The 24,753-nt window shown below is 37.6% G+C and overlaps 1 protein-coding gene across 3 annotated transcripts in view; it reads left to right on the forward strand.

The window, feature by feature from the left end:
• KAT6B (lysine acetyltransferase 6B) overlaps window positions 1-24,753 on the forward strand; it is a 187,428-nt gene that overhangs the window by 110,741 nt on the left and 51,934 nt on the right. The window contains exons 3-8 of one of the 3 annotated variants that reach the window (XM_008061491.2): window positions 9,143-9,251; window positions 16,179-16,294; window positions 16,533-16,614; window positions 19,714-19,846; window positions 22,559-23,490; window positions 24,481-24,602. In XM_008061491.2, the coding sequence (XP_008059682.1) occupies window positions 9,143-9,251; window positions 16,179-16,294; window positions 16,533-16,614; window positions 19,714-19,846; window positions 22,559-23,490; window positions 24,481-24,602 (1,494 nt within the window). The remainder of the gene's footprint in view (window positions 1-9,142; window positions 9,252-16,178; window positions 16,295-16,532; window positions 16,615-19,713; window positions 19,847-22,558; window positions 23,491-24,480; window positions 24,603-24,753) is intronic. The other 2 variants (XM_021714100.1, XM_008061482.2) reach the window with 2 other exon arrangements.

The following is a 24,753-nucleotide window of genomic DNA, read 5'->3' on the forward strand; positions in this document are numbered from 1 at the left end:
ACCTTCCTTGTTATCAGTTGAGAAGTTTGTGGACAATAGTTTATTACAAGTAATAAAGCACCAAATTATGTAAATTGCAAGATAATATCTTTTAAAAATAGACTTAATGGATCTGTGCTTCTTATAATTTTGTTATTCTCATTGCAGTGTATTAATCTTACTTGACTTCTTTCTTCTTTTTTTTCCTTAATGCTCATTCTTTCTTGAGGGGGAAAGGAGGAGGTAGTGGTAGGGTGTCACCACAACTATTAATAGGTGCTGGCAACTGATTATAGCCCCAAATCTGTCTTATATGCACCCTATAGTGACTATTACTGAGTGAACCCTAATAGTTAATACTAGGAAAATAATTTTTTCTTCCAACTGATTTTTAAACTTTGGTCAGTTTATGCACAGGGACGTATATAGCAAACATAAATATAATTTATTATGTGTGTCGGAGTTAAAAAAAAAAAGCCTTCAGATTAAACAATGGTGAAACCTACCGTGCCATTGATGGTTGCTTTACATATCATGTTTTTGGTCATTAAGGATATATATGAAAATAAAATATAGTCGATATTTTTGGGACTTGTGAACTGGAGAAACCAGTTCTTAACTGCAAATTGGTTTATTTGTTCATTCATTTATTCAGTTGATGTGCTTTAAAACTGGGTTACAGCAATGAACTAAGTCTCTGCCCTTACGATGGAGCTATGGTTTAGTAAGGGAAACAGACAAATAATATGTATAATATTTCAGATGTATAATATTTCAGATAGTAATGAGTGCTGTGAAGAAAAATTAAGCAAGTTTTAGAGGATCGAGAGGAGTGCTGGTGGAAAACAGTTTCAGAGAGTATGGTCAGGGACAGCTCTTCTGATAAGGAGTGTCTGAATCCAGCTTCAGATGATATGTGGGACAAACTATGGGAAGGAGAAAGAGCGGGGGGCTTGGCATCAGCAGACTGGGTCTCCTCATTTTATTAGGTCAGGAAGCCATTTAACTTACCTGTGAAATGGAGACAGAAGGGGCTGCTGGGCCTTATCTCACAGCATTTGTATTTCGCACTTGAGAAAAGCATTTTGGTCAACAGTAAAGCATTACCTAAACTTCAAATTTCAGTACAATATGACAAAGGGGTACAAATTGAAGAGATACAGAGGAGTCTGAAGACAGCCTGTTCACACAACTTGTTTTGGAATTACTGGATTGAGTTGTCTAAACTAAAATGTAGATATTCTCCAGTGATGAACTGTTTGACCTTTGGAGGTTAAGGCTTATATACATCTTTGTTTGCTTTTGTAGCATTATTCATTTAAGATTTTATACTTGCTTATGCTTTTCTTCCTCTGACTTTTTTTTTTTTTTTTTTTAACTAAGTAGTTACAGGCCTCTTGGCTTTCAGTCGAGGCATTTTCTACCCTGTTCCCGCACTCCCTGATTAATTCATTCTTTAAAAAAAATCCTCTAAGATTAATATTCATCACAGGGGCTCAGAAAATCAAAGTCTTTTATAGAGTAATTCTAAAATCCAGAACAATTCATTTGTGCTGATGTTTATTAAGAACTTGAAGTTGTTTGTTTGCTCTTTTTGTTTTTATTGCCAAAGTGAATTTTGCAATAATCATAACAGTATTTGAGTAGAACTTTATAGTTTATGAAGTACTTTCCACACTGAATCACATTTGAACTTTAGCAGCCCTGGAGCTAGGCATTGTTGCGCACTTTTGCAGATGAGGAAACCTGAGGCTTAGAGAGCATAAATTATATCTAGATCTTTCCATGATGCAAGTATGAACGTATGAATGAAAAATGCGGAATTGTTTTGCTTCTAACACTTGGAATTATGAAAATGGTCTGTTTTTAAAGCAGTATTATGAAAATTATAGATGACTTAAGGAGTATGGATCTACAGGGGATTATGGAAGGACAGGGCTATATCCCTGATCATTGTTAACAGAGTCCATGGATGGCCCACAAAACCTTTTTTTGTGTGTCATCATCAGGAAGAGGATGTGAGACTGCATACCATGGTGCGGGAGCTTTCATTTATTTTTGTCCAGTTACATAGACTAATAAAACTACAAACATGTAGTTTCCTTCAGGGCAGAAAGAGAAGTAATCATGAACTAAAATAAAACTTCTCAGGAATGCACTATCCTGAGTTTAAAGAATGTTTCCTTAGAAAAGGCTATTTTATTTTGAGATAGAACCTGAAGATGTTTGAAATGCCTTTATATGTATAATAGAATCAATAAAAAAAATTAGAACTGGAAAAGGCCTTAAAGATTATCTAACCATAGAACCATTAAAATATTTGATCTGGAAAGGACCTTTGAAGAGTTCCCATCTTGTGTGAGATGGCTTTGCACGCTGTTGCATCCTCACTCTCCTGATGGGGCCATGCAGCCTCTCCACGGTCTCTTCTGATTACAGGGGCCTCTCATCACCTCAAGAATAATCTGTTTCACAAATACTGCATGATTGCACTTAAATGAGGTACCCAGAGTAGTCAGACACATAGAGACAGAGAGTAGAATGGTGGTGGTCAGGGCTGAGGGAGAGAATGGGGAGTTGTTATTTATTTATTTATTTGATCCCATGGACTCTTTATCCAGTTCCCCCATCTTAACATTTTCCAAAACTAGAGTATGATATCTCAGTTGAGTTCTTAACATTGATACAGCCAAGATACAAGACATTTCCTTCATCACAAAGATCCCTCATAGTACCCTTTTATAACCACATTCACTTATCTCTGGAGTTGTTATTTAATGGGTACAGAGTTTTCATTTCAACGATGCAAAAAGTTCTGGAGGTAGATGGTGGTGATGGTTGTACAATATAATATACTGAACTGTGTACTTAAAATTTGTTGAAAAGGTAAATTTTATGTTATGTATATTTTACCACAATTAAGAAAAATAAAAGTAAATGAAGCAGAAAATATGGAAGGCTCATCTATTGCTGGACAGCTGTGTCTCTCCCTGATAATCCCTGTTGTTCCAAGTTTTGTACTCTAGAGCCAAGAACCTGTTCACCTGGATGAAGACTCCCGGAGTGTCCCCTCAAGCAGTCTCTTAAGGCCCCAGTTCCTTTACTAGGTTATAATATTTTGCTTTGCATTGCTTTACACTTTGAATCATGACCAGAATTATTGACTGATATGCCTTTTAATGTCTCCTAACTTGTCGGTTTTTCTTTGTCTATTTTTGCTCACTCTGTCTCCCTTTTAATTTATTTGTTAAAGAAACTGGGACATTTGTTCTCTAGAGTTTTAGTACTAGCATCTCTCTGCTTTGTAGATTAACATGTTCCTCTGTCCTCTGTATTTCCTCTGAGTTGGTAATTGGATTGAGATACTTTGTTTTCTAAGTGCTTATGATCCAGCTACTGTCATTCCTTGGTATTCATGGGGGATTGGTTCCAAGACCCCCCACAGATACCAAAATCCTTACATGCTCAAGTTCCTTATATAAAATGGTGTGGTATTTGCATATGGCCTACACATATCCTCCTGAATACTTTAATCATCTCTAGATTACTTATAATACCTAATAAAATGTAAATGCTATGTAAATAGTTGTTATGCTGAGTTGTTTAGGGAATAATGACAAGATAAAAAGAGCCTATATATGTTCAGTACAAATGCAACTGTTTTTTTCCAAATATTTTCCATTTATGGTTGGAAGAATCCATGGATGTGGAACTTACAGGTACGGGGGAGGGGAACGGGGTAGCGGCAACTGAGTACAGTAATTCAGTCTAGGTTTTTTTTTTTTAAGTGGGAGTCTCACTCTGTCGCCAAGTGACATGCTCATGGCCATCACAGCCTTGACCTGGTGGGCTGAGACGATCTTTCCAAGTAGCTGGGACTACAGGTGTGCGGCCACCATGCCCAGCTAATTTTTTTATTTATTGTAGAGATGAGGTCTCGCCAAGTTTCCCAGGCTGGTCTCGAACCCATGGACTCAGGCAATCCTCTCACCTCGGCCTCCCAAAGTGCTTGAATTATAGGCGTGAGCTACTGTGACCAGCCCAGTCTAGGTATTTTTTGAGAGTAGAGGGCGCTATTTTCCCTTGAACTTTTTGTTTGGAAAAGTTGTAAACATACAGAAAAATTGAAATAATAATATAATGAATACCCATATACCCTTTACAGGGATTCATCAACCATTGACATTTTGCCACATTTGCTTTCTCTCTCCCTTTCTGCATTCACATATGAACACACTTTGGTTTAGTTTTTTTTCCTGAATAATTTTTTTTTTTTTTTTTGAGTTGGAGTCTCATTCTTGTTGCCCAGACTGGAGTGGGCCTCAACCTGCTGGGCTCAGGTGATCTTTCCATGTCAGCCTTCCAGATAGCTGAAACTACAGGCACTCGCCACCACGCCCAGCTAGTTTGTTTATTTATTTATTGTAGAGATGAGGTCTCATCAAGTTTTCCAGGCTGGTCCCGAACCCCTGGGCTCGGCAATCCTCTCACCTCAGCCTCCCAAAATGCTGGTATTATAGCCACTGTGCTCACCCTTTTCCTGAATAATTTGAGAGTAGATGACAGACATTATGGCACTTTACTACTGTGTTTCAGCAAATACCTCCAAAGAAAAAAACATTCTCTTACATAATCAGAATTATGTCCATTCAAGAAATTTATATATCTAGTTTATATTTTATCTAACATTGAATTCGTAGTCCCCTAATGTTCTTTATAGCTGTGCTCTTTTTTTTTTATTTGAGACATAGTCTCACTCTATTGTTACCCAGGCCACAGTATAGTGGTGTGTCATAGCTCACTGCAAAACTCGGAGTCCTGGGCTCAAACGATTCTCCCATCTCAGCCTCACCTGGCTAGATTTTTAAATTTCTTTTTGTAGAAATGGGGTCTTACTTTGTTGCCCAGGTTGGTCTGAGCTCCTACTTTCAAGTGATCCTCCGACCTCGACCTCCCAAAGTGCTGGGATCACAGGTGTGAGCCGCCATGCCTTTCCCAGCTATGAGTATTTTTTTTTAATCTAGAATCCAAACCATCACAATTTTTTTTCAGTTTTTAATGCCACTTAGTCACCTAAATTGGCCCTTTCCTTTTTTGTTTCTTCTTTTTTTTTTAATTTTAAAGATGTGGGATACAATTCAGGATTAGGTATACGAATAGTCATCGTACAGGTAAAGCTTGGGCCTCACTTTGGTCCCCACTTCACCTAGTTTGGGACCAGGACCCTTGTTGATGTTGTGCCCCCACCCCTCCCCTAGCAGTATCCCACTAATGTCAGTCCCTTTTGTGGAGGTCTCTCAGTACATTGACTTTTTTTTTTTTTTTTTTTGAGTTGGAGTCTCACTCTGTCACCCAGACTGGAGTGCAGTGGCCGCTCCGGCCACCGCAGCCTCAACCCTCTGGGCTCTGGCAATCCTTCCGCCTCAGCTTCCAAGTAGCTGAACTACAGGCACACGCTACCACGCCCGGCTCATTTTTTAAAAAATCTATTGTAGAGATGAGATCTCGCCAAGTTGTCCAGGCAGGTCTTGAACCCACGGGCTCAGGCAATCCACTCACCTCGGCCTCCCAAAGTGCTGGGATTACAGGCTGAGCCACTGAACCCGGCCGACATTTTTTTAAAAGCCAAGAAAAGTTGTTTTACAGAATGTTCCTCAATTTGGATTTGCATGATTTTTTTTTCTTATGAATAGGCTTGGGGTAAATATTTCCGTCAAGAACATTATATAGTATAGGCAGTGCGGAGTCCTTCAGGATAGCACATGGGAGGCATCTGATGTCAATTTGTCCCATGTTGATTAAGGAAGTGTCCATCAGCTATTGGTAATGGGAGAAATTATATGGAAGAGATTATGTGCACATTAGTAAAGAGTTATTGCCACTGATAGATAATTTTTTAAATAATATTTTTAACAGTGTCTCACTATATTGTCCAGGCTGATCTCAAATTCCTGGGCTTAAGAATTCCTTCTGCCTGGGCTAGGTGGCTCAACCTGTAATCCCAGCACTTTGGAAGGCCAAGTGAGTGAACTGCCTGATTCCGTGGGTTCGAGACCAGCCCGGGCAACTTGGCGAGACCTCGTCTCTACAGTGAAATAAAAAAAAATTAGCCGGGTGCAGTAGTGCATGCCTGTAGTCCCAGCTACTTGGAAGGCTGAGGCAGGAGGATCGCCAGAGCCCAGCAGGTTGACGCTGGGGTGGCTGTGAGCGTGCCACTGCACTCTAGCCTGAGCGAAGTGAGACTCTGATTCAAAAAGGAAAAGAATCCCTTCCACCTCAACCTCCCAAAATGCTGGGAGTACAGGTAGTGAGCCACCACACCCAGCTGGAAAGATAATTTTAAACATTTGTCCTCCTGAGGAATTAAAAGAAGGTAGCAAAGGCTCTGGTGAAGACAAATGGTGTTGGAGTTGCACTTGAACCTGTGTAACATTAGAAAAGTTACTTACTGTCTCAGATCCTTGATTTACAGGACAATACACATACCTGGCAAGATTGTTAAAAAGATTAAAAGAGAGAGCACAGGAACTACCTCTAGCCTAGCAGCTGCACCAGGGCCCTTGCGTAGGAGATGAGGAAGAGGTACTTCCAGAGCAGAGTTTGCTTGCTAGACATTTTCATCTTTAGACCTACCCATGAGCATTCGTTTTGGGGATTAGTTTAAAATATTCAGGCATGTTAATGAGAAAATGTAATCAACAGGTTAGTGCTTTTGTGAATTTCTAAGAAAGGAATGAAGAATTTAGAGATTTGAGGTTCCGTTTTCAAACCTCTTAAATATGACTTGTCTGTAGTGGACTTGTATAGAATCGAGTTGCCATTTACTCAGACCTCTTTCTAACTATAATCCATTTTACTTTATTACAAGGGATTATTTTTTAAAACAGTTTATGTATAGTCTGATTGAGAATTGTGGATCATAATAATTCTGTGACCCATTTACATGCGTTGCGGTAAAAGTTTGATTTTGTGCAAGTGACAATTTTTTAAAGTTAATTAGACTCGGCTACACTGAGGTTAGCAAAAAGTGCTTTGAATTATCAATAATTCAGCAGGGCAGACATCTCTGTATAATGCAGTGGTTTTATAGAGTATTGTGAGATAGTTATCCTTAAAATAAATGGTTGTGAGCATACATCAGCATGGTGGGGTTCACTTGAATGTAGCGTGAAGTGATAGCATCTATGCTTTCTATTATTGGGCAGTGTGTGGGACATCAGTCTTTCTGACCATGAACTACTAGCAACCTTTGTCCTTTGTGTTACCTTTAGTTAAAAACGAAAAATGAGCATGAATGCTGGCTGATGGCCATGTCTCTCTTACAGCTAAAAATTCATCTGGGAAAGAAAAATGGGATTGGAGATTTGGATTTGTTTCATTTCATGAATGATATGTGACATTCTGTAAATTATTTATCACTGCAAGGATGGCAGCAATAGCTTGAACATTGTTATATCAAATGAAAGCAGGAATCCCATTAGTACGAGGACTGGGTTTTAGCTAGAATCTATCAGGGGAATGTTGTCACTTTAAAACCAGATTGTTCTTTTAATTGCTATTTAAAGGAACAAAAGTGTTCCCAAGGTACTGCAGTTGAGCAGTTGCAAGTAATAACTATGGATCCACAATTATGCAGTGCTGATTATCTGGCATTTTAAAAAACTGTGGCTGGAGTCAGTGACCAATTTGTAGCTTGTCTTTTTTGGTTTTTCTGTACAGAATGTTTTATACTCTGCTTTTTAGCTGGGACTACAAAAATATATTTGCTTAGCTACCTCAGGAAGTAAAGCCTGTGCATATTAAAAGAACAAATTAAGCTGGAAGTAAAGGCAAGATAATGAATGTTCATATTGTAAGATGAAATTAAAAGTCATATTAAACAGTGTTGCGAATGCTTGGTCTTGAGGTGGGATTTTGTTTTTTGATGACATGTTGCACGGAAAACCAAGACATTTGTTGGAATTATTATAATCATTTGAAATATTATCTTAGAGATGAGGTTGGCTTTTTTTTAAGCTAGCATATGTTTCCTTCATTTATTCAGTTAGAAATAAATTTTGAGTGCCTGTTATACACCAGGCAATGTATTAGGCATTTGGGATAGAGTGGCTGAACAAATGAAGTTTATTCTCTGCTGATATATATTTAGAGAGAGTTAGACCTAGTAAAATCTTATTTTTAATTTGCTTTTAAAAACATTTGTGATTATGATGGGTTTTCTTGCCCTGAATTTTTGGTTCATGAGATTCAAATATAAAGGCATCATAGTAACATTCAGATGGCTAGCAGACAACATGTGTGAAGACTTGGAATATGCAATAAAATGTTAGTTTTTATACAGTTTTGGTTGTTCAAAATAATGTGGCCAGATCTGTAGACACAGCCAGCTATTCATATGGATGGGAATACTAGCATTTCTGATAGTAGTAAATAACAATGAAGACACTAAAATGTATGGAGATTTATACATTGTTAAAAGCAATTTCCATAGTGAGAGTTAAAGGGTGCTAGGGGGCTAGACAAATGTTTTGTTTCTTTTATACAGTGAGATGTCAGAGATTGAGAGTTTATCTTCTTTGTTTGGTATGGCATGGTTTACTCTCGAAGACGTTGGTGTCAGAAAAGCCTTGTTAATGATCTTTTGATCTTCTCAAGTGATGCCACAGAATTTTCATTCTTGCTTATTCTAACTGTATTCTGTCACCTAAAAACATGTCAATATTTATGTCAAATATTTAATAACTGAATAATAGTAACCTATATTATAACATTTCGATAAAGTTAGTCTGACCTAACTAGATGATATTCATGAACTATAATGGTGAATAGATAAATCCATTTATTATACTCATATAGATTATGGGAACATTGAGATTTCAGATGAGTCCTTAATAATGTTCACTTCGGGAATGTTATATAATATGTAAAGGTATTAGATTTCATGGTTTAATAAGACTCTGAGTCTTACACACTGTACTGAAAGGTATTATTCAAGTAGCATGTTAGTTTCAAATAATTTAAGAGTTTTTTATTAGCAGAAAATGTTGATTTGAATATCTTATTTAATCATTTCTTGGTTAAATATATACGAAGTGTTTACTTTTAATATTTTAAATTTTGAAATGGAAAAATAACAAAATTTTTTATTTTAATTTTGTCATAGCCCCGTGCTGATCCCATTCCAATATGTAGCTTCTGTTTGGGGACTAAAGAATCAAATCGTGAAAAGAAACCAGAAGAACTCCTCTCTTGTGCAGATTGTGGCAGTAGTGGTAAGTTGTGTTTTTTGTATGTGTTGCACAATGACTTTCCATTTCATAGCTTCATGTTATTTATCTCTCTGTTAAAACCATATTTGTTATTTAAGGCAATTATGGTAATAGCATAGATTTTAAATCATTAAAGAAAAAGTAAGGAAGAAGGAAAAATGTGAGTATATTAACACCGACATATAGATGTTATACATGTTTTATAATACTATAAATATTTATGATTAAGCTTTTATTTTATACCCAGTATTGATAATTCAAGGAAGAGGTGTCTACATTATAGGTAAATTTACTGTGGAGAATTTTAAGCTTTCAAATTGAATACAACTGGAATCAACTGAATACAACCTGAATACTTACTTTTTTGCTATATCCTGGTATTTGAGTTGGAGATACTGGAGTTGGAGTCTGTGGTGTTTCAGGTCATGACACCTACTGGTGAAATGTAATATTACAGCCCAGCTCTGTGTGACTATGAATGAAAGGAAGGGATAGAATTCTGGAAACTGCAAAGATAGAATCGAGAAATCATCAGGTGTAGAAGAAATTCAAATTGCCTGGAATAAGATAGGAAAAGGTGGTCTGTGCAAAAGGTGATATTGAAATCAGGGAATTGTTGGGCAGGGACTGTTAGCAAATTACAATACCTAAAATGCTTTCAAGGTAACTATCACCTCTGCCTTTTTCTCAGTTTAAAATTTTAAGACTGTACCTCCAGTTTTCTTCCCCCCCCAACACAAAACATACCAACATATTGAGTTGTAGTTACTGGATTTTTAGAAATTCACCTTTTTGCATTAATCTTTAAATTTTTTCTCCTAGACTACTGAAATTATTTTCCCCAAGGTTTTACTTTAAAATTCATGACTCAGTATTTCTCTAGTTATAGTAATCTTAAGAAAATAACAACATCCAAACCTGCAAAACATCATAGCTTACTCTTGTTTAGAAAGTCATGAAATATAGAGGTTAAGAGCAAACTCAAAAGCCACCTCTTCTACCTTGAATTCAGTTACTTAACCATTCTGAGCCTATTTCCACATTAAAAAATTGGGGATAATAGTAACCCCTTCCTCTTGGGTTTTATGGAAATTAAACATGAGGGCATAAGTAAATGGCCTGGCACAAGGTCTATAAGAACTATGATAAGTGTGGTAAATGTCAGCCATTGTTATGACTTGGCACGCTTAGAATTGTTATCCTTGATTGCTGTAAGTAATTTAAAATCTTATCACTGCTTATGACAGCCGCTTGATGGTTGGACAGAGATGTTTCATACTGAGGAATGACAGTATCGTGCAACAATTCTTACTTCTTATACGAACATTTAACTTGATAGGCCCTTTGTGGTTCAGCAGCTTTCAGGACCTGATGAGGAGGGAGAGCCTTGGAAATAAGACATTTCAAACCCTGCTTGAAAAATGCATTCTGACAGTCTTTTTGATGGACTTTACAGATTCATTAAAATTCTTTTACCTGGCCATGGTATCATGGATAGTGACAAAGGGGCATGGAAACATTATCTGTATGTTCAGTTTAATACATTTCAACCCTACAATATACCTGTTTTATGCCGGTGAGGTAGTGCCTCACTCATCAGTTCTGACTCTGTCGTTATCTTTTGGGTTTTCTCACAAGGCTCATTCTGAATGAATTATTCTTTTGTGTAACTGCCTGATCAATTTAGTGGTGTTCACTTGTCTAGGGTTTACCCTTTGTGGTTTTTAAGGTGGTACTTTAAAAACACCCTTCACTGTTTTATTTCTTTAGTATCTGTTTGTCTGGGCATCTAGACAGATTAAAGACGTGCTTAAATGAAAGAAAAGTTCCCTTCATATATTTCCTTACCTCTGGTGATACACTTACTTGAGTTGATAAGGAATTCGAGATCATTATCTTCTAGATCATAACTTCAAGGCCTCCTTTACAGGGTATAAAGGCGTAATTCTAAACAGGTAGATCTTAGATTTTCTGATGTAATCAATCTCCCTTCGTCTTTCCCAGACTGAAGACCTGCCAAAGGGGAGGCTGTTCTCCTTTATATTTGAGGTCACTGAAAATTTCTTTCCCCTTAAGTTTCTTACTTTTTGTTTAGACTTTTTCAGGATCAAGTTAGGGGTGTGTGGGTATAGTGTTATGTTTTCTCTTTTGAAAAATTCCTCTTTTCCCTTTTAACAAGTAGAGAAGAATGACTTGAGGATACCTTCTAGAGGGTTTATGTGGCTGGCGTCATTTTGTGGGCGAGTCTTCAGGTAGAGAGAGCCAGAGGCTTTGGAGCCAAGGTCTGGGTCATGGCAGAAATTCAAGCCTGGGGGTCATCATGTCTCTTTGTTCAGGATAGAGGATGCCTCAAAGTGTTTCTCTGGACTCCATAGTGGGATCAGCTCCAGTGTCGAGGTTCACTTAATCTTCCCTTGAGTGTACTGTGCCAGCCTGGATTTGGCTACTTTCGTCAAAAAACTATTGTCCTTAACTCAGGGAAATGCTTTGTAGACATTTACTTCATCTAGTAGATCAGAAGAGTGGACTTTGTTGTTTTTTCCTCTTTAAATTGGAGGGTTGGAATACAAAAATGGTTCATTTCAGGGAATTTGGGGCTTCTTGTAGTTCTAATGCTCTGTTGTAACACCTTGATGATTATAAGGAAAAAAGAATACCACAGGCTGGTGTGTCTCAACACTGTCCTCTAATAATGGTGGGAGCCCTGCCATCACAGTTCAGTCCAGTGTCTCAAGCAGGAATTGCAGTTTGGTTGGTGCCCCTAGGTGACCTTAGGGAAATGGCTGCTTTCTCACACTCAGAAGAGTCTATTGGTGCTAGAATTGAGTTGAGACTGTTCATAATGATCAAAGGGGTCCCTAACGTAAGAAGTTTATGTGAGAAAATACCCACAGCAGTATAAAACCAGAAGAACAAAGTATAGATGGCAGCCTGTAAGGAGGATCATTCTTAAATGTGTTTCCCATATGTGCCCGTTGCTTTTTAGCCATCTCTATCTGAAGCACCATTTGTATGATGTCACATTTAGATTCTGCTTCGATTTCATAGATGTGAGTAATAAATGTTACATCCTTCTGCTTACATCATAAAGTAAAGCCAATTAGAAATTTCTCTCTTTTTAAGATGGCTCAGTGCATCAAATGGGAAGTATTTTCTTTAACTGTTTTTTTCCTGCTAAATGGTCTTTTAAAAAAATAATTCCAGTTTATATGTAGTAAAAATGTGAGGCAAAGTGTACAGTACAAGGAGCCCCAAATGTTGTGTCCACAGCCTGGTGCTCCAGGTCTCATCCACTGTTGGCTGGCTGTGTAACTGCAGTTTTCCTGATCTCTACAATGTAGAGGAAAATGTCTGCACCCTGCATCCACAGGGCTATTGTGAGGATCTGATGGGATGATATGAAGGTGATCAATAACAAGAAACATTAGACAAATGTGAGATTATCTTAACCAGTGATACGAATGTGGGAGCCATCAGATAGTCTTCAGGTCTGTGGAAATGTTGGAACTAGGAAGTGATTTTACTTGACTTTCATGGATCAGCCTACTTTGAAATTAACACTGTTATATTCTCTTTGCCTCATTAAGACCAAATTATCTTTAATTAGCTTCACATAAGTATTAGATATTATACCAAATGAAATTTTGTGTCTGCTGCTCAGATTGCTGGGTGGTTAAATCTTACTTACAGATGAGTTGTGTGCATGTGTGTTTTCAAATTAGCAAATCTAAGATAAGTGTACAGTTCAAAATTACAGCATCATTCTAAGTGGAAGCTCATTGAAACGGGAGACAGAAGAAAAGGCTGCTGTGATGCAGCTGGGAGAGTGAGAAAATCCCTTTTGCACAATAAAGGGAGCTAGAGCTGTGTGGTAGGACATCAGTCCACCCTCAGAGACCAGAAGCCTTTCCTGAGTTTGTCTTTTATGTGTTTGTTAACCCTGAACAAAACTGGCAATGCTTCTGCTCTTAGAGAAAACTGGTAGGAGCCGGGCTCGGTGGCTCAGCCTGTAATCCCAGCACTTTGGGAGGCCGAGGTGAGTGGATTGCCTGAGTCTGCGGGTTTGAGACCCACCTGGGCAACTTGGCGAGACCTCATCTCTACAATAAAAAAAAAATTAGCTGGGTGTGATAGCACACACCTGTAGTTCTAGCTACTTGGAAGGCTGGGGCAGAAGGATCACCAGAGCCCAGCAGGTCGAGGCTGCGGTGGCCGGGAGCGTGTTACTGCATTCCAGTCTGGGTGACAGAGTGAGACTCTAACTCAAAAAAAAAAAAAAAAAAGAAAGAAAGAAAACTGGTAGGGGCAGTATATCAATAGGGCTATATAAACAAAGATCACCAGTTTCTTAAGGTCACCTACATTATTTCCTCCAAAAATTATTTCTACTGATTTGTGGTTCCACTGGTACTTGATTAATTTTAAATAGTATTCCTTGGGCTTTACTAGATAAAACTATTGTAAGCTACTCGTACTTAATATGCATTTGTGTACAAATGAATGAATAAATGCATACTGTGGATCTAAAATGTGATGCATTGCAAATGACAAAAGTAAAACTCCAGAAAGAAGTCTCTGCTGAATTGTGTCAGTAAAGAGAACAAGAATTTTAGAGAAAATTGTTGAGTTTAGGGAATGCCTAAATGAGAGGTAAGGAATTACTTCAGTAGTAGCTTTGTTTTTCTCCATCTAATTCCCATTTATTGTATAGTGGTATATCAAGACAGTCTTTTGCATTATCTTAAAGTTGGCCTGGTGAAAATAAAGTGGAAATGTTTCTTCATATCTAAGCATTCTTTACAGAATCATAGAAATTTAGAGCTAGAAGGGATCTGTGACCAGTTCTCTTGAATTAAATAAAGGTGAAATTGCTGCCTAAAGGAAATATAGACTGAAGATTTTAGAATTTTAAGGTAGCTTAAATAGTAATAATTGAGAGATAATATTGGTTAAAATGAGAGAAAGCACTAAGAGGAAGAATATTCCTTGCCCCCCACTGAAAATGTCTGAAATCCATTCATTTTCAAAATGTATAATTATTAAAAGTCTTTTATAAAATATGTGACAATAAATAGTAATCTGTAATATGATGTGAATTACCTTAGTTACTGAAGATTAAGCCACAAAATACAAAAGCAGATTTTAATATAGAGAAAAACTCAGTGCATGAAATTGAGGTCATATGTGCCAGTGATGTATGACTTACAGGAAGTAATAAAAAGGGGGGGGAGGAGAAGTAAATGGTATACTTTTAAGCTGATGGGACCCATTTTAAGGGTGGAATTTAGATTGCTGTTCTTTTAAAGTTGAGTTGTTACCCCGTCACTATATAAAGGAGTGGGGGTGGGGAGATCAAAGTAGGCCTCTCTGCTCCCCCTTCAGAGTATACTTCTTAAAGTCGACTCGTAAGCTGTCTTTGTTTGCTGTCCCTAAACAGAAAGTGGTGATGGATATCATTTTTACATATTTTTACATATTTAAACTTTTTCCTTGCATCCATTTGAATGAGAGAAGTCCTTGTAAAAGAAAGGTGGCATAGGTTAAATGCATCTGCCTGAATGTCTCTCCTGCCTGAGATTGTATTAATAATCTTGTGACATTTTATTTTCTCAACATCTTAAATACAGATGTTTGGCTTTTTTTAAAAACTCAGGAATAGTGTGCTTTTATTAACGGTATTGGTGATTGATTTTGAATGTTTTTACTTCAAAAAGCCAAATCTCCTGGTGGGTGGAATTTTATGAAGCACCTGTTAAGCTTTAGGGAGGAGGACCTTTTTGGCAGCAACCCAAAATACATATTTAAACAATGAGCCTGCCAAAGTCAGGAAATTATAAAACAGTTTTGAAATTGCAGAATCTGCTTTTTTTATTATCCCTCAGGTTTCTTTTGCAGCTTGGTTATAAGTTCTTTCACATGGGATTTACTAATGTTCTTACTATTTAAAGACCAGATTTAGAAACATAAAATCATGTTTGGAGATCTCCTTGGGTTTATGTGATAAAAGACTATTAGATTTTAAACCGTACTGCCTTCCAAAGCATCTAGGCTCACGCTCCCCACACCTTGTGGAGGAATCTATTACTCATTGGCTCTTGGCTGGCTTTTTTGAATGGTGTCGCCCCTCTGGGTATCTCCAGTTTTCCTCTGTGAAGTGAGCAGTAAGACTTGGTGAAAGTGTGTTCAAAATAGTGTATGGAAAAGCTCAGTGCTCAGGAAAATGGGGGAAACCTGCTGAGGGGTATGCATCTGGGCGTATTCCATCTGACCCAAATCTTTCAACTTCTTAACTCTGTCTCTTAAAATCTACTGGTACAGCTTCTATTTCCAGAATTTAGAGGCAATTTAGGGACCCAGGGACTTGATGGCAATGGGATATTCTTTGTCTATCCCAGAAATGGGATAGTCTTTATATACTATTGGATGGGAGAGAGGGGAATTTATTTGTAGTTTAGTATGTTAAGCAGCCCCAATTTACTCTTCAGCTATCTGTTGTTTTAAGATTTCATCACACACAGAGAGCAGGAATTATTTGAACTTGGCACCTCCCTCACAGTCCAGCAAACAAGAACACTCTGGGTAGATGATGTTTCATGAAAGTGGTGAGTACAGGAGATTTAATAGCAGGTACAAGACTGAAAACACTGTCCAAGCATATGTTATCTTCACATTCTCAAAAAGCTTGTGATTGGAACTGGTAGAAATTTTTAAAGTTCTCTTAGAAACAATATTTGTACGATCATTCCATTACATACAGGAAAAAGAAAGAAAGGAAAAATCTGTGATTTGGATTCTGTGGCCTCTGGATTTTCAAGTTCTAAGGCTCATTGGCTAGTATCATTAGCTGTCTATTTAATATCAGGGAATGGGAGTTTTTAAAAAAATCGAAGGCACCATTCCCATCAAGCAATTTGCTTTTTATTCTCATAGGACACCCATCCTGTTTGAAATTTTGTCCTGAATTAACAACAAATGTCAAGGCCTTAAGGTGGCAGTGCATCGAATGCAAGACATGCAGTGCCTGTAGAATCCAAGGCAAAAATGCAGTAAGTATAACTCTCAATAGTCCGTCTCCAGGTATCGTTAATTTTCACTGTTATGGTTTGTTCTTTTTTATAGGGTGTGGCTGTTTTTAAAGATTTAAATACACATGATGTCCAACTGCAACCGGGATCTTGGTGCACCTTCATTATATTGTGTTATTCTTAATCCAGTAACATAAGAATTTGGGGTCTTTTACAGTTGGTTTCAGTCTCAATTAGTCTCTAATATGTTATATTACAGGATAATATGCTTTTTTGTGATTCCTGTGATAGAGGATTTCATATGGAGTGCTGTGACCCACCACTTTCCAGAATGCCAAAAGGTGAACTTTTAAACCATATTAAAAATGTATTTTATTACGTATTGGTTAGCCTTGTCCTGATGTTTGACAGCTCAGAGGTATACAAGTTCCTTAGATATTTTTTTCATCCCTCTTATCTTCCCTTACTTGTGAGATTGGCACAGGTTGTGAACAGAGGGGTATAAAAGCATGGAGTTTGGAGATGGTATATAATAAAGACTAATTCAGAGCCAAGGACAAAAAGATCATCTTTCTCCCTAAACTACTCCCCTATTAGATAATATAAATTTGGATTATATAAGTCAGAAATTTTGCACACTCTCCTTATTATTCAGTACAGTGTTTATAGGTAAGAAATTTTATATTTTCGATGATGATAACAATGACCCCAAAGTCTTACAGCAGGAAGCCATCACCATTTTCTGGGCCATTAATTGATATTTTGAACATGAGCATCTGAATTATCTTATAACTGATTGTGTCTGACAGAAAGTGGATTTTCTTCTGTTTATTGTGTAAGTCAGCCTAGCTCAGCAGCCTTTTTTCCCCCTCGTTTTGCGATATAGTAAACATTTTAAAATAACTTTACCTTTTTATTATTAAATTTATATGTATACATTGTGGAAGGTTTACAAAATATAGATAGACAAAAAAGGAGTAAAAAGAAAAATCATTTGGAAATTCCTTCCCTGCCATACAGCCTTTAAAGAGAAATGGAACATTCTGTACATGTTCTTGTGACTTAATTTTTTTTCCTCTTAATAGGTTGTAAGTGCCCCTACATCATTAAATGTTCTCCTAAACATAGTTTTTAGTGAGTGTGTAGAACTCCACAGTTTAGAGCAGGGGTTACACACCTGATGGACTGTGGGCCACAAATATGTTTTGTTTCTACAGTATTTTTTAAATGTTGAGTTTGAGTCCTCTAGGTTGGGCATGTCTGCTCCAGTTTGTCACAGTCTCACTACTCCCTGTTGGCTTATGTTCCAACTTGTTTCAGTCACATATATTATACAATCTAGGTGCTTTCTGAAGGTATTTCATTTTCTTTCTTTCTTTTTTATTTTTTTTTTGAGTTGGAGTCTCACTCGGTCGCCCAGGCTGGAGTGCAGTGGCATGCTCACGGGTACCCCTGCATCAACCTGCTGGGCTCCAGCGATCCTTCCGCCTCAGCCTTCCAAGTAGCAGGAACTACAGCCATGCATCACCATTCCCGGCTGTTTTTTATTTTATTGTAGGGACAAGGTCTCGCCAAGTTGCCCGGGCTGGTCTCGAACCTGTGGGCTCAGACAATCCACTCACCTCGGCCTCCCAAAGTGCTGGGATTATAGGCTGAGCTATCGAGCCCGGCCGGTATTTCATTTTTGCTCCCATGTATACATGAACTGTGATTTATTAATTGACTTGCACAAGCTCTTTATTTTTTTTTGTAGTCAAATTCATGAATTTTTTAATTTATGGCTTCGGTTTTAAATGTCAGTCATTCTTTTTTTTTTTTTTTTGAGTTGGAGTCTCACTCTGTCGCCCAGACTGGAGTGCAGTGGCCGCTCCCAGTCACCACAGCCTTGACCTGCTGGGCTCCAGCGATCCTTCCGCCTCAGCCTTCCAAGTAGCTGGAATTACAGGCTGATTGTGCTACCACGCCCGGCTGATTTTTTGATTTATTGTAGAGTTGAGATCTCGCTGCCCAGGCGGGTCTCGAACCCGCAGGCTCAGGCATTCCACTCACCTCAGCCTCCCAAAGGCACAGGATTACAGGCTGAGCCACCGAGCCCGGCTGTCAGTCATTCTTAACCAATCCCCTGGTAACTTTGGGAACATTTGTAGAGATTACAGTGTTTCCTGTTTTTTTCATTCACAATTATTTTCTTAAAATAAATTCCTGGGGGGAGGAATTGTTCGGTCAAAGGCTTACATACATGAAAGACTGTATCAGTTTTCAGACTGTCTACCAGTGTATGGGGATACCAGTTTCCCTGAATTATGACCAACACTTACCATTCCTATGTTTCACTGAGTCTGAGACACATTTTTTAAACATTGTAAACATTGTAACATCTTTGAAATCAGGTGCATCTTATATCTTAGATTTGATTAAAAATATGGTATTATTATTTAAAATTTGTTACCAATTTGAAATAATAGAAAAAATGTATCTGATAATTTTTTAAGTGGTGAGATTGAACATTTTTGTGTTCTATTCTTGGTTGTTTGTGTATCATCTTTTGTAAAGTACTTCTTTTTATCCATTACTCAGTTTGCTATTGGGATTTTTGCTTTTTTTTCTGATTTGCACAAGCTCTTTATTTTTTTATGTAGTCAAATTCATGAATTTTTTAATTTATGGCTTCGGTTTTAAATGTCAGTCATGCTTAGATTATAGAAACATCTACATATTTTTCCTGGTACTTGTAACATTTTATTTTTTCATATTATAATATTCATCTGTCTAGAATTTATTTTTGTAAAGGATAGGAAATAATTATTCTCCTTCCAGATAGATAGTTATTCTATCACTTCTTTTTGAACCATTTCATCCTTTCCCCACTGATTTGAAATATGACCTTTTGGATATGCTAAACTTTTCTATATGCTTTGGTTGTTCTAGTCTTTCAGTTCTTATCTATTGACCTATTTCTTTATGCTAGATACTCTATAGTACTTAAAAATTTTATATTTTAATTTCAAATTTATATTTTATACTGGCAATTTGTGTTGGAAATTTCCAGAAAGAGAAATTTTTTTTTTCTTCAAGAAGTTCCAAAAACTGCATGATTTGAAAATACCTTCCTCAAATCAAAAGATACATAATATCTGACAGGAACAAGTTTTCATGTGTGTTTATGTAGTGGTGGGAGGCTTAGTGACATGTTGAGAACAACTTTATGGAAGGGTTCTGAGATAGGGGCAGTCTCTGTTTTCACCACCTTGACTTTGGGGAAATTGACCTTTAGTGATGGTTTCCTGAGGAAAACAACAAAAGGGAATCATCTGTATTTTAGAGTAAAGTTGGGCATACAGGCATCGTTGGGCAGTGTATTTCAGCTGTAGTTTATTTTTAATATCTTCTCCTAAAATGAAATATTAAAATATTTTTCTCATATATATATATTAATTCAGGGATGTGGATTTGCCAAGTCTGCAGACCAAAGAAAAAGGGAAGAAAACTACTTCATGAGAAAGCTGCACAAATAAAACGACGATATGCAAAACCCATTGGACGACCGAAAAATAAATTAAAGCAACGATTGTTGTAGGTTGAGATCTTATCAAAAGAAATCTTTTGTGTTGTGCTTTAGAATATAGGTGATTGTAACTCCCTTAGATTCCATTAGACTTTCTTGGCGACTTTTTTTGGCGTTCCATTAAAATTTTTTAAAATTCAAGAGATGAGAAAGGTTTCTCTTTTTGTCTAAGTTGTGGAATTTTTTGGAAAATAACATTTTTAATTACCATTGGCATTTGGGGTCTTCTGTTGGCCGTAGCTGTGATCCCAAGTGACGTTTTTCAAGCAGCAGGGTGGAGGCAGCATGTAAGAATTTGGAAACAGCCATTCTGCCTACTTTATCATGGACTGAGCATTAGAAGAGCTTAATTATACAAATATTTTAATAGGAATTTCGAAACGAGAGAGGGATTTGTCCATGTCTACAGTGAGTCTCTTTGTCTTCTGATGGTAACATAGTATCACCACTTTTTAGATCCCTTTTTCGAAATAGGGGCCCTGAGAAACCTGTAGGTGATTGTTTGCCCCCTGCAGAGTTAGACAGGATCATTTGAAAAGTGCACGTGTGTGCAGACATACATAAAAAAGAATATATGTGCAGTGACCTACAAATGTACTATGATAACCCCATTTTCACTGTTCGGTTGCCACATAGTTGCCATTAAAGCACAGTAGAACATTTAGCAGGAGTTGGAAAAGTAAAGAGGCTACATAAATATATTTTAACCTATATAGACTATAGATTTGACTATCAGCTTTAGATGCTTATAAATAAAGTCATTAGACTTATATTTCTGTAGCAGTTCTACCAATAGACTGTCACCATTTCTTTAGGTTTGATAAAAGGGTCGTTGTGATTTTAGAAATGTATACGTTCCCTGCACATACCTCGAACAAACACCAAGACTCTTACGCGCTTCCTCTTTTATTCCCTAATTTTATCTGAAAGCAGTTCACTGTATTACTTACTCTCAGAAAAACAGTATTCTCCTGTACCTTTATTTCCCTAAGAAGAAAGAGAAAATGCAGGCTTCTTTTTGGAATGTTCTATGAAACTTGTGAAAAGCTTTCAACCAGTAGACAACTTAAAATTGATTTTTTGTTAATTTGTAGAGTTAAACATATTTATGAATAAAATCTTTCATATTAGTATCATTTGAAGTAGAAATTATGTGTTTTTGCATTCATCCTGTGTGAGCATTGTTCTTGAAATGGGACTGTATCCTCAGGGCCCAATTAAAAAAACCAAATTAGGATATAAACTTTCTAAACAAAGGACACAGCTGAAAATTGCATCTGGCACCAGTCCTAACTTTTTGTTGGTCCAAAATTGTCCTTTGAGCTTAGGAATTTTTAAGACAGTCTAGGGAGTTTTCCTTTTTTACATGCTTTATAAGCATATTATCCTTTCTGGGCAATCGATTCCAGATACAGTCCAACTGCAGCGTTCTGATGTGAAACATTTTAACCTGGATGAGTTGTTTGTTGGTAACCCTTGCTATGTCTTCTGGTGACACTAGAGATCTCCAGCGTTAGCCTGACTTGGCTGAATTGGTGGCATCAGGCAAAGCCCCTGGTCACCTCAGATCAGCCTAGTAACTGCAGCAGCCTCCCCTTCAACTGACTGCTGAAATTTAGCCATTAAATCTTTGTGTGCACAAGATGATCACTAAAATGTGCTCTTCTGTTTGTAATTACATAAGATATTTTTATAATTCAATATCTTAACATTTTCAGGGCTTTCATCACTAGTAGCCTTTAGCTAAATTGATCATTTGAAAGTACATTCTTGGGCCAGGCATTGCCATAATTCACATGCAAATGTTTCTCTGTTGTATAAAACCCTGCTACAAAATGGGTAGCTTCCCAAGCCCTAGCCTGAGGTGAAGGCAGCCAGCTGCTGTTCATGTAAGCAGCTGTGTGAGTGAGTGACCTCCTGTCTCTGTTGGCCACACAGCAGGGTAGGCAGAACCCAAGGTTTAAAGATTCTGACGCCAAGTGTCTGATAATGACCATGGTAAATGTGCTGCTTTTCCACCAGACTCTCCATGTCATGTCTGACCTGCTACAGCTTTTCTTTAATCATTCCTTCAGTTTTTTGCTATTGTTGTCCTTTTTTCAGCAATATTTTTTGCTGTAGTTAATTGTCTTCTCTCCTAAGAGAATACTATTGGTTATTTTATCATTCTAAGCATAAACTACTGAGAAGAAGAGGGTATCTTTTTGTTTTCTTTTTTTTTCAGCAAAAGTACAAATTTATAGACATACCACATGCCCAAGTTCTATTTATATAAAATTTTCCATTGAGTTAAAAATTGCTTTTAACTAGAGATTAGATAAACTTATTCTTTTGCTTCTGAATAACACATATGATTTATTTCCTCTTATTCTTTAAAAAAAGCATTCCAGGATAGCTTGTTTTTATTTAATTATAGTCAAAGCTTTGGGTGTTCTTTTAGTCTCTTCAATTTTTGTTGTTGTTGTTGTTGCTTATATTGCCCTTGGGTCCACATATATTCTCCCAATACCTGTTGGATGGGCCCCAGGAGAACCTTGATACGCAAATACAGTTGCTGCTACCTTTTTCAACAAAGAAACATCTAGGTGGTGGCACATACAAAAAAAAATTCTTAAGTTTAATTAAGCCCATTATTGCATCTAGTGGAGATAAATTTGTTTTTAGCTACCTTTATAATTATATTATTAAATGCTGATACTATTCTCTAAATTTCTACCTAGGTCTGTAACCAGTGATGAAGGATCCATGAATGCATTCACAGGAAGGGGGTCACCTGGTAGGGGTCAAAAGACTAAAGTCTGTACCACACCTTCATCTGGTCATGCTGCATCTGGGAAGGACTCAAGCAGCAGATTGGCTGTTACAGACCCTACTCGGCCTGGTGCCACCACCAAAATCACCACCACCTCCACCTACATTTCTGCCTCTACACTTAAAGTTAACAAGAAAACCAAAGGGCTCATTGATGGCCTTACTAAGTTTTTCACACCATCACCTGATGGTCGCAGATCACGAGGTGAAATAATAGACTTTTCAAAGCACTATCGTCCAAGGAAAAAGGTCTCTCAGAAACAGTCATGCACTTCTCATGTGTTGGCTACAGGTACCACACAAAAGCTAAAACCTCCACCTTCTTCACTTCCACCCCCAACCCCCATCTCTGGTCAGAGCCCCAGTTCACAAAAGTCCAGCACGTCCACCTCCTCCCCCTCGCCCCAGAGTTCTTCCAGCCAGTGCAGTGTGCCCTCCTTGAGAAGCCTTACCACTAACAGCCAGCTGAAGGCACTCTTCGATGGGCTTTCTCATATCTATACCACTCAGGGACAGTCTCGCAAAAAGGGACACCCAAGTTATGCACCACCCAAACGTATGCGTCGTAAAACTGAATTATCTTCCACGGCAAAATCTAAAACCCATTTCTTTGGCAAAAGAGATATTAGAAGTAGATTTATTTCTCACTCCTCCTCCTCTAGCTGGGGGATGGCTAGAGGATGTATTTTTAAAGCAATTGCTCACTTCAAGCGAACAACTTTCCTTAAAAAGCACAGGATGCTAGGCAGATTAAAATATAAAGTGACCCCTCAGATGGGGACCCCCTCACCAGGGAAGGGGAGCTTGACAGACGGAAGGATTAAACCTGATCAGGATGATGGTAAGCAAAAGGTCAAAGCTCCAACCAAACCTGCGTCCCGTTCCTTTCCCCCAACCCCCCAAAGAATAAATCAGTCAATTCCTATTTGTCACATAGGTCTTAGCTATTTCTCTTGTTCTCACTTCACTTTCATACAGAAGCAGTGAAACTTTGACCTTTTTCTAATGCTGACTAAACCTCCAAAACGTTGTTTTTCCAACTAATACTCTCCCACCTCTTATTATTTATTTCCATTTGTAGCGACACTAGGACCCCCAGATGCCTTCATAGCGTTGCTTATGGCTTTGTAGTCCTGCATGAATAGCCACTGCCATGCTTCTGCCATGCTTTCTTCCATGCCGCCTCTGCAGCCACAGTGCTGTTTGGTCGTGTGCTGTCAGTGCTTCCGACAGAGGGTATTTCAGCTCTTCATTTCCCTCTGCTCCATTGCTTTCTCATGACAGTTCATCCTGCTTCCGTTTCAGCAAAGCCTGATCTATGACTCTGTGACGTGTGCTTTTGGGTGTGAGTGTGTCTGTGTGTGTATCCACCTTAGGGAGAAAACTGATTTCATGATTTCATAATTTCATTGAACAAATTGGCCCGTTACATTTGCTACCCTTTATCAAACAAAAACCAGAAATATGTCATTTGGACAAAGTAGTAGAATTTATTATCTCAAAACGAATAATGGGAATGCTATAACTAGATACTGGTGTAACTTCTAATCTTGGTTGAAAAATATGATTTTGCTTTGTATTGCTCTTTCCCTCATATTTGTTAAAGCTGTAAAAAGATGACAGTGCTAAATTCAAATAAAAATTTGGGTATAGCAGGGAAAGGATACTGCTGGATCTATGAGCAGTGCTTAGATGTAAAAGCTTTTATAAAGTTGAAAAAAAAATGATCCCTATTTGCCCACTATGCTAATTTGGTACCATTTTGGTAATATATGGTGGTTACTCATGATTCAAGTCAGTGAATACACTTTCTGCTGGTTTTAAATGACAGATACTGAAATAAAAATAAGCATCAAACAAGAAAGTACAGATGTAAATGTGATTGGAAACAAGGATGTCGTTACAGAAGAGGATTTGGATGTTTTTAAGCAGGCCCAGGAACTTTCTTGGGAGGTAAGGCCAGGATACCACATTATAGTAACAAGTACAATATGTGGCTTCTAACTATTAATATGAAGCTACTGGGTTGATTTTTATAGAGAATCCCCTCAAGATCCTTTGTGTTTCTTTAGCTACTATCATGTCCACTTTTGTTGACTGTACT

This window comes from Carlito syrichta, unplaced genomic scaffold, assembly GCF_000164805.1.
Source record: "Carlito syrichta isolate Samal-C Ts95f unplaced genomic scaffold, Tarsius_syrichta-2.0.1 Scaffold94740, whole genome shotgun sequence".
Lineage (NCBI taxonomy): Eukaryota > Metazoa > Chordata > Mammalia > Primates > Tarsiidae > Carlito > Carlito syrichta.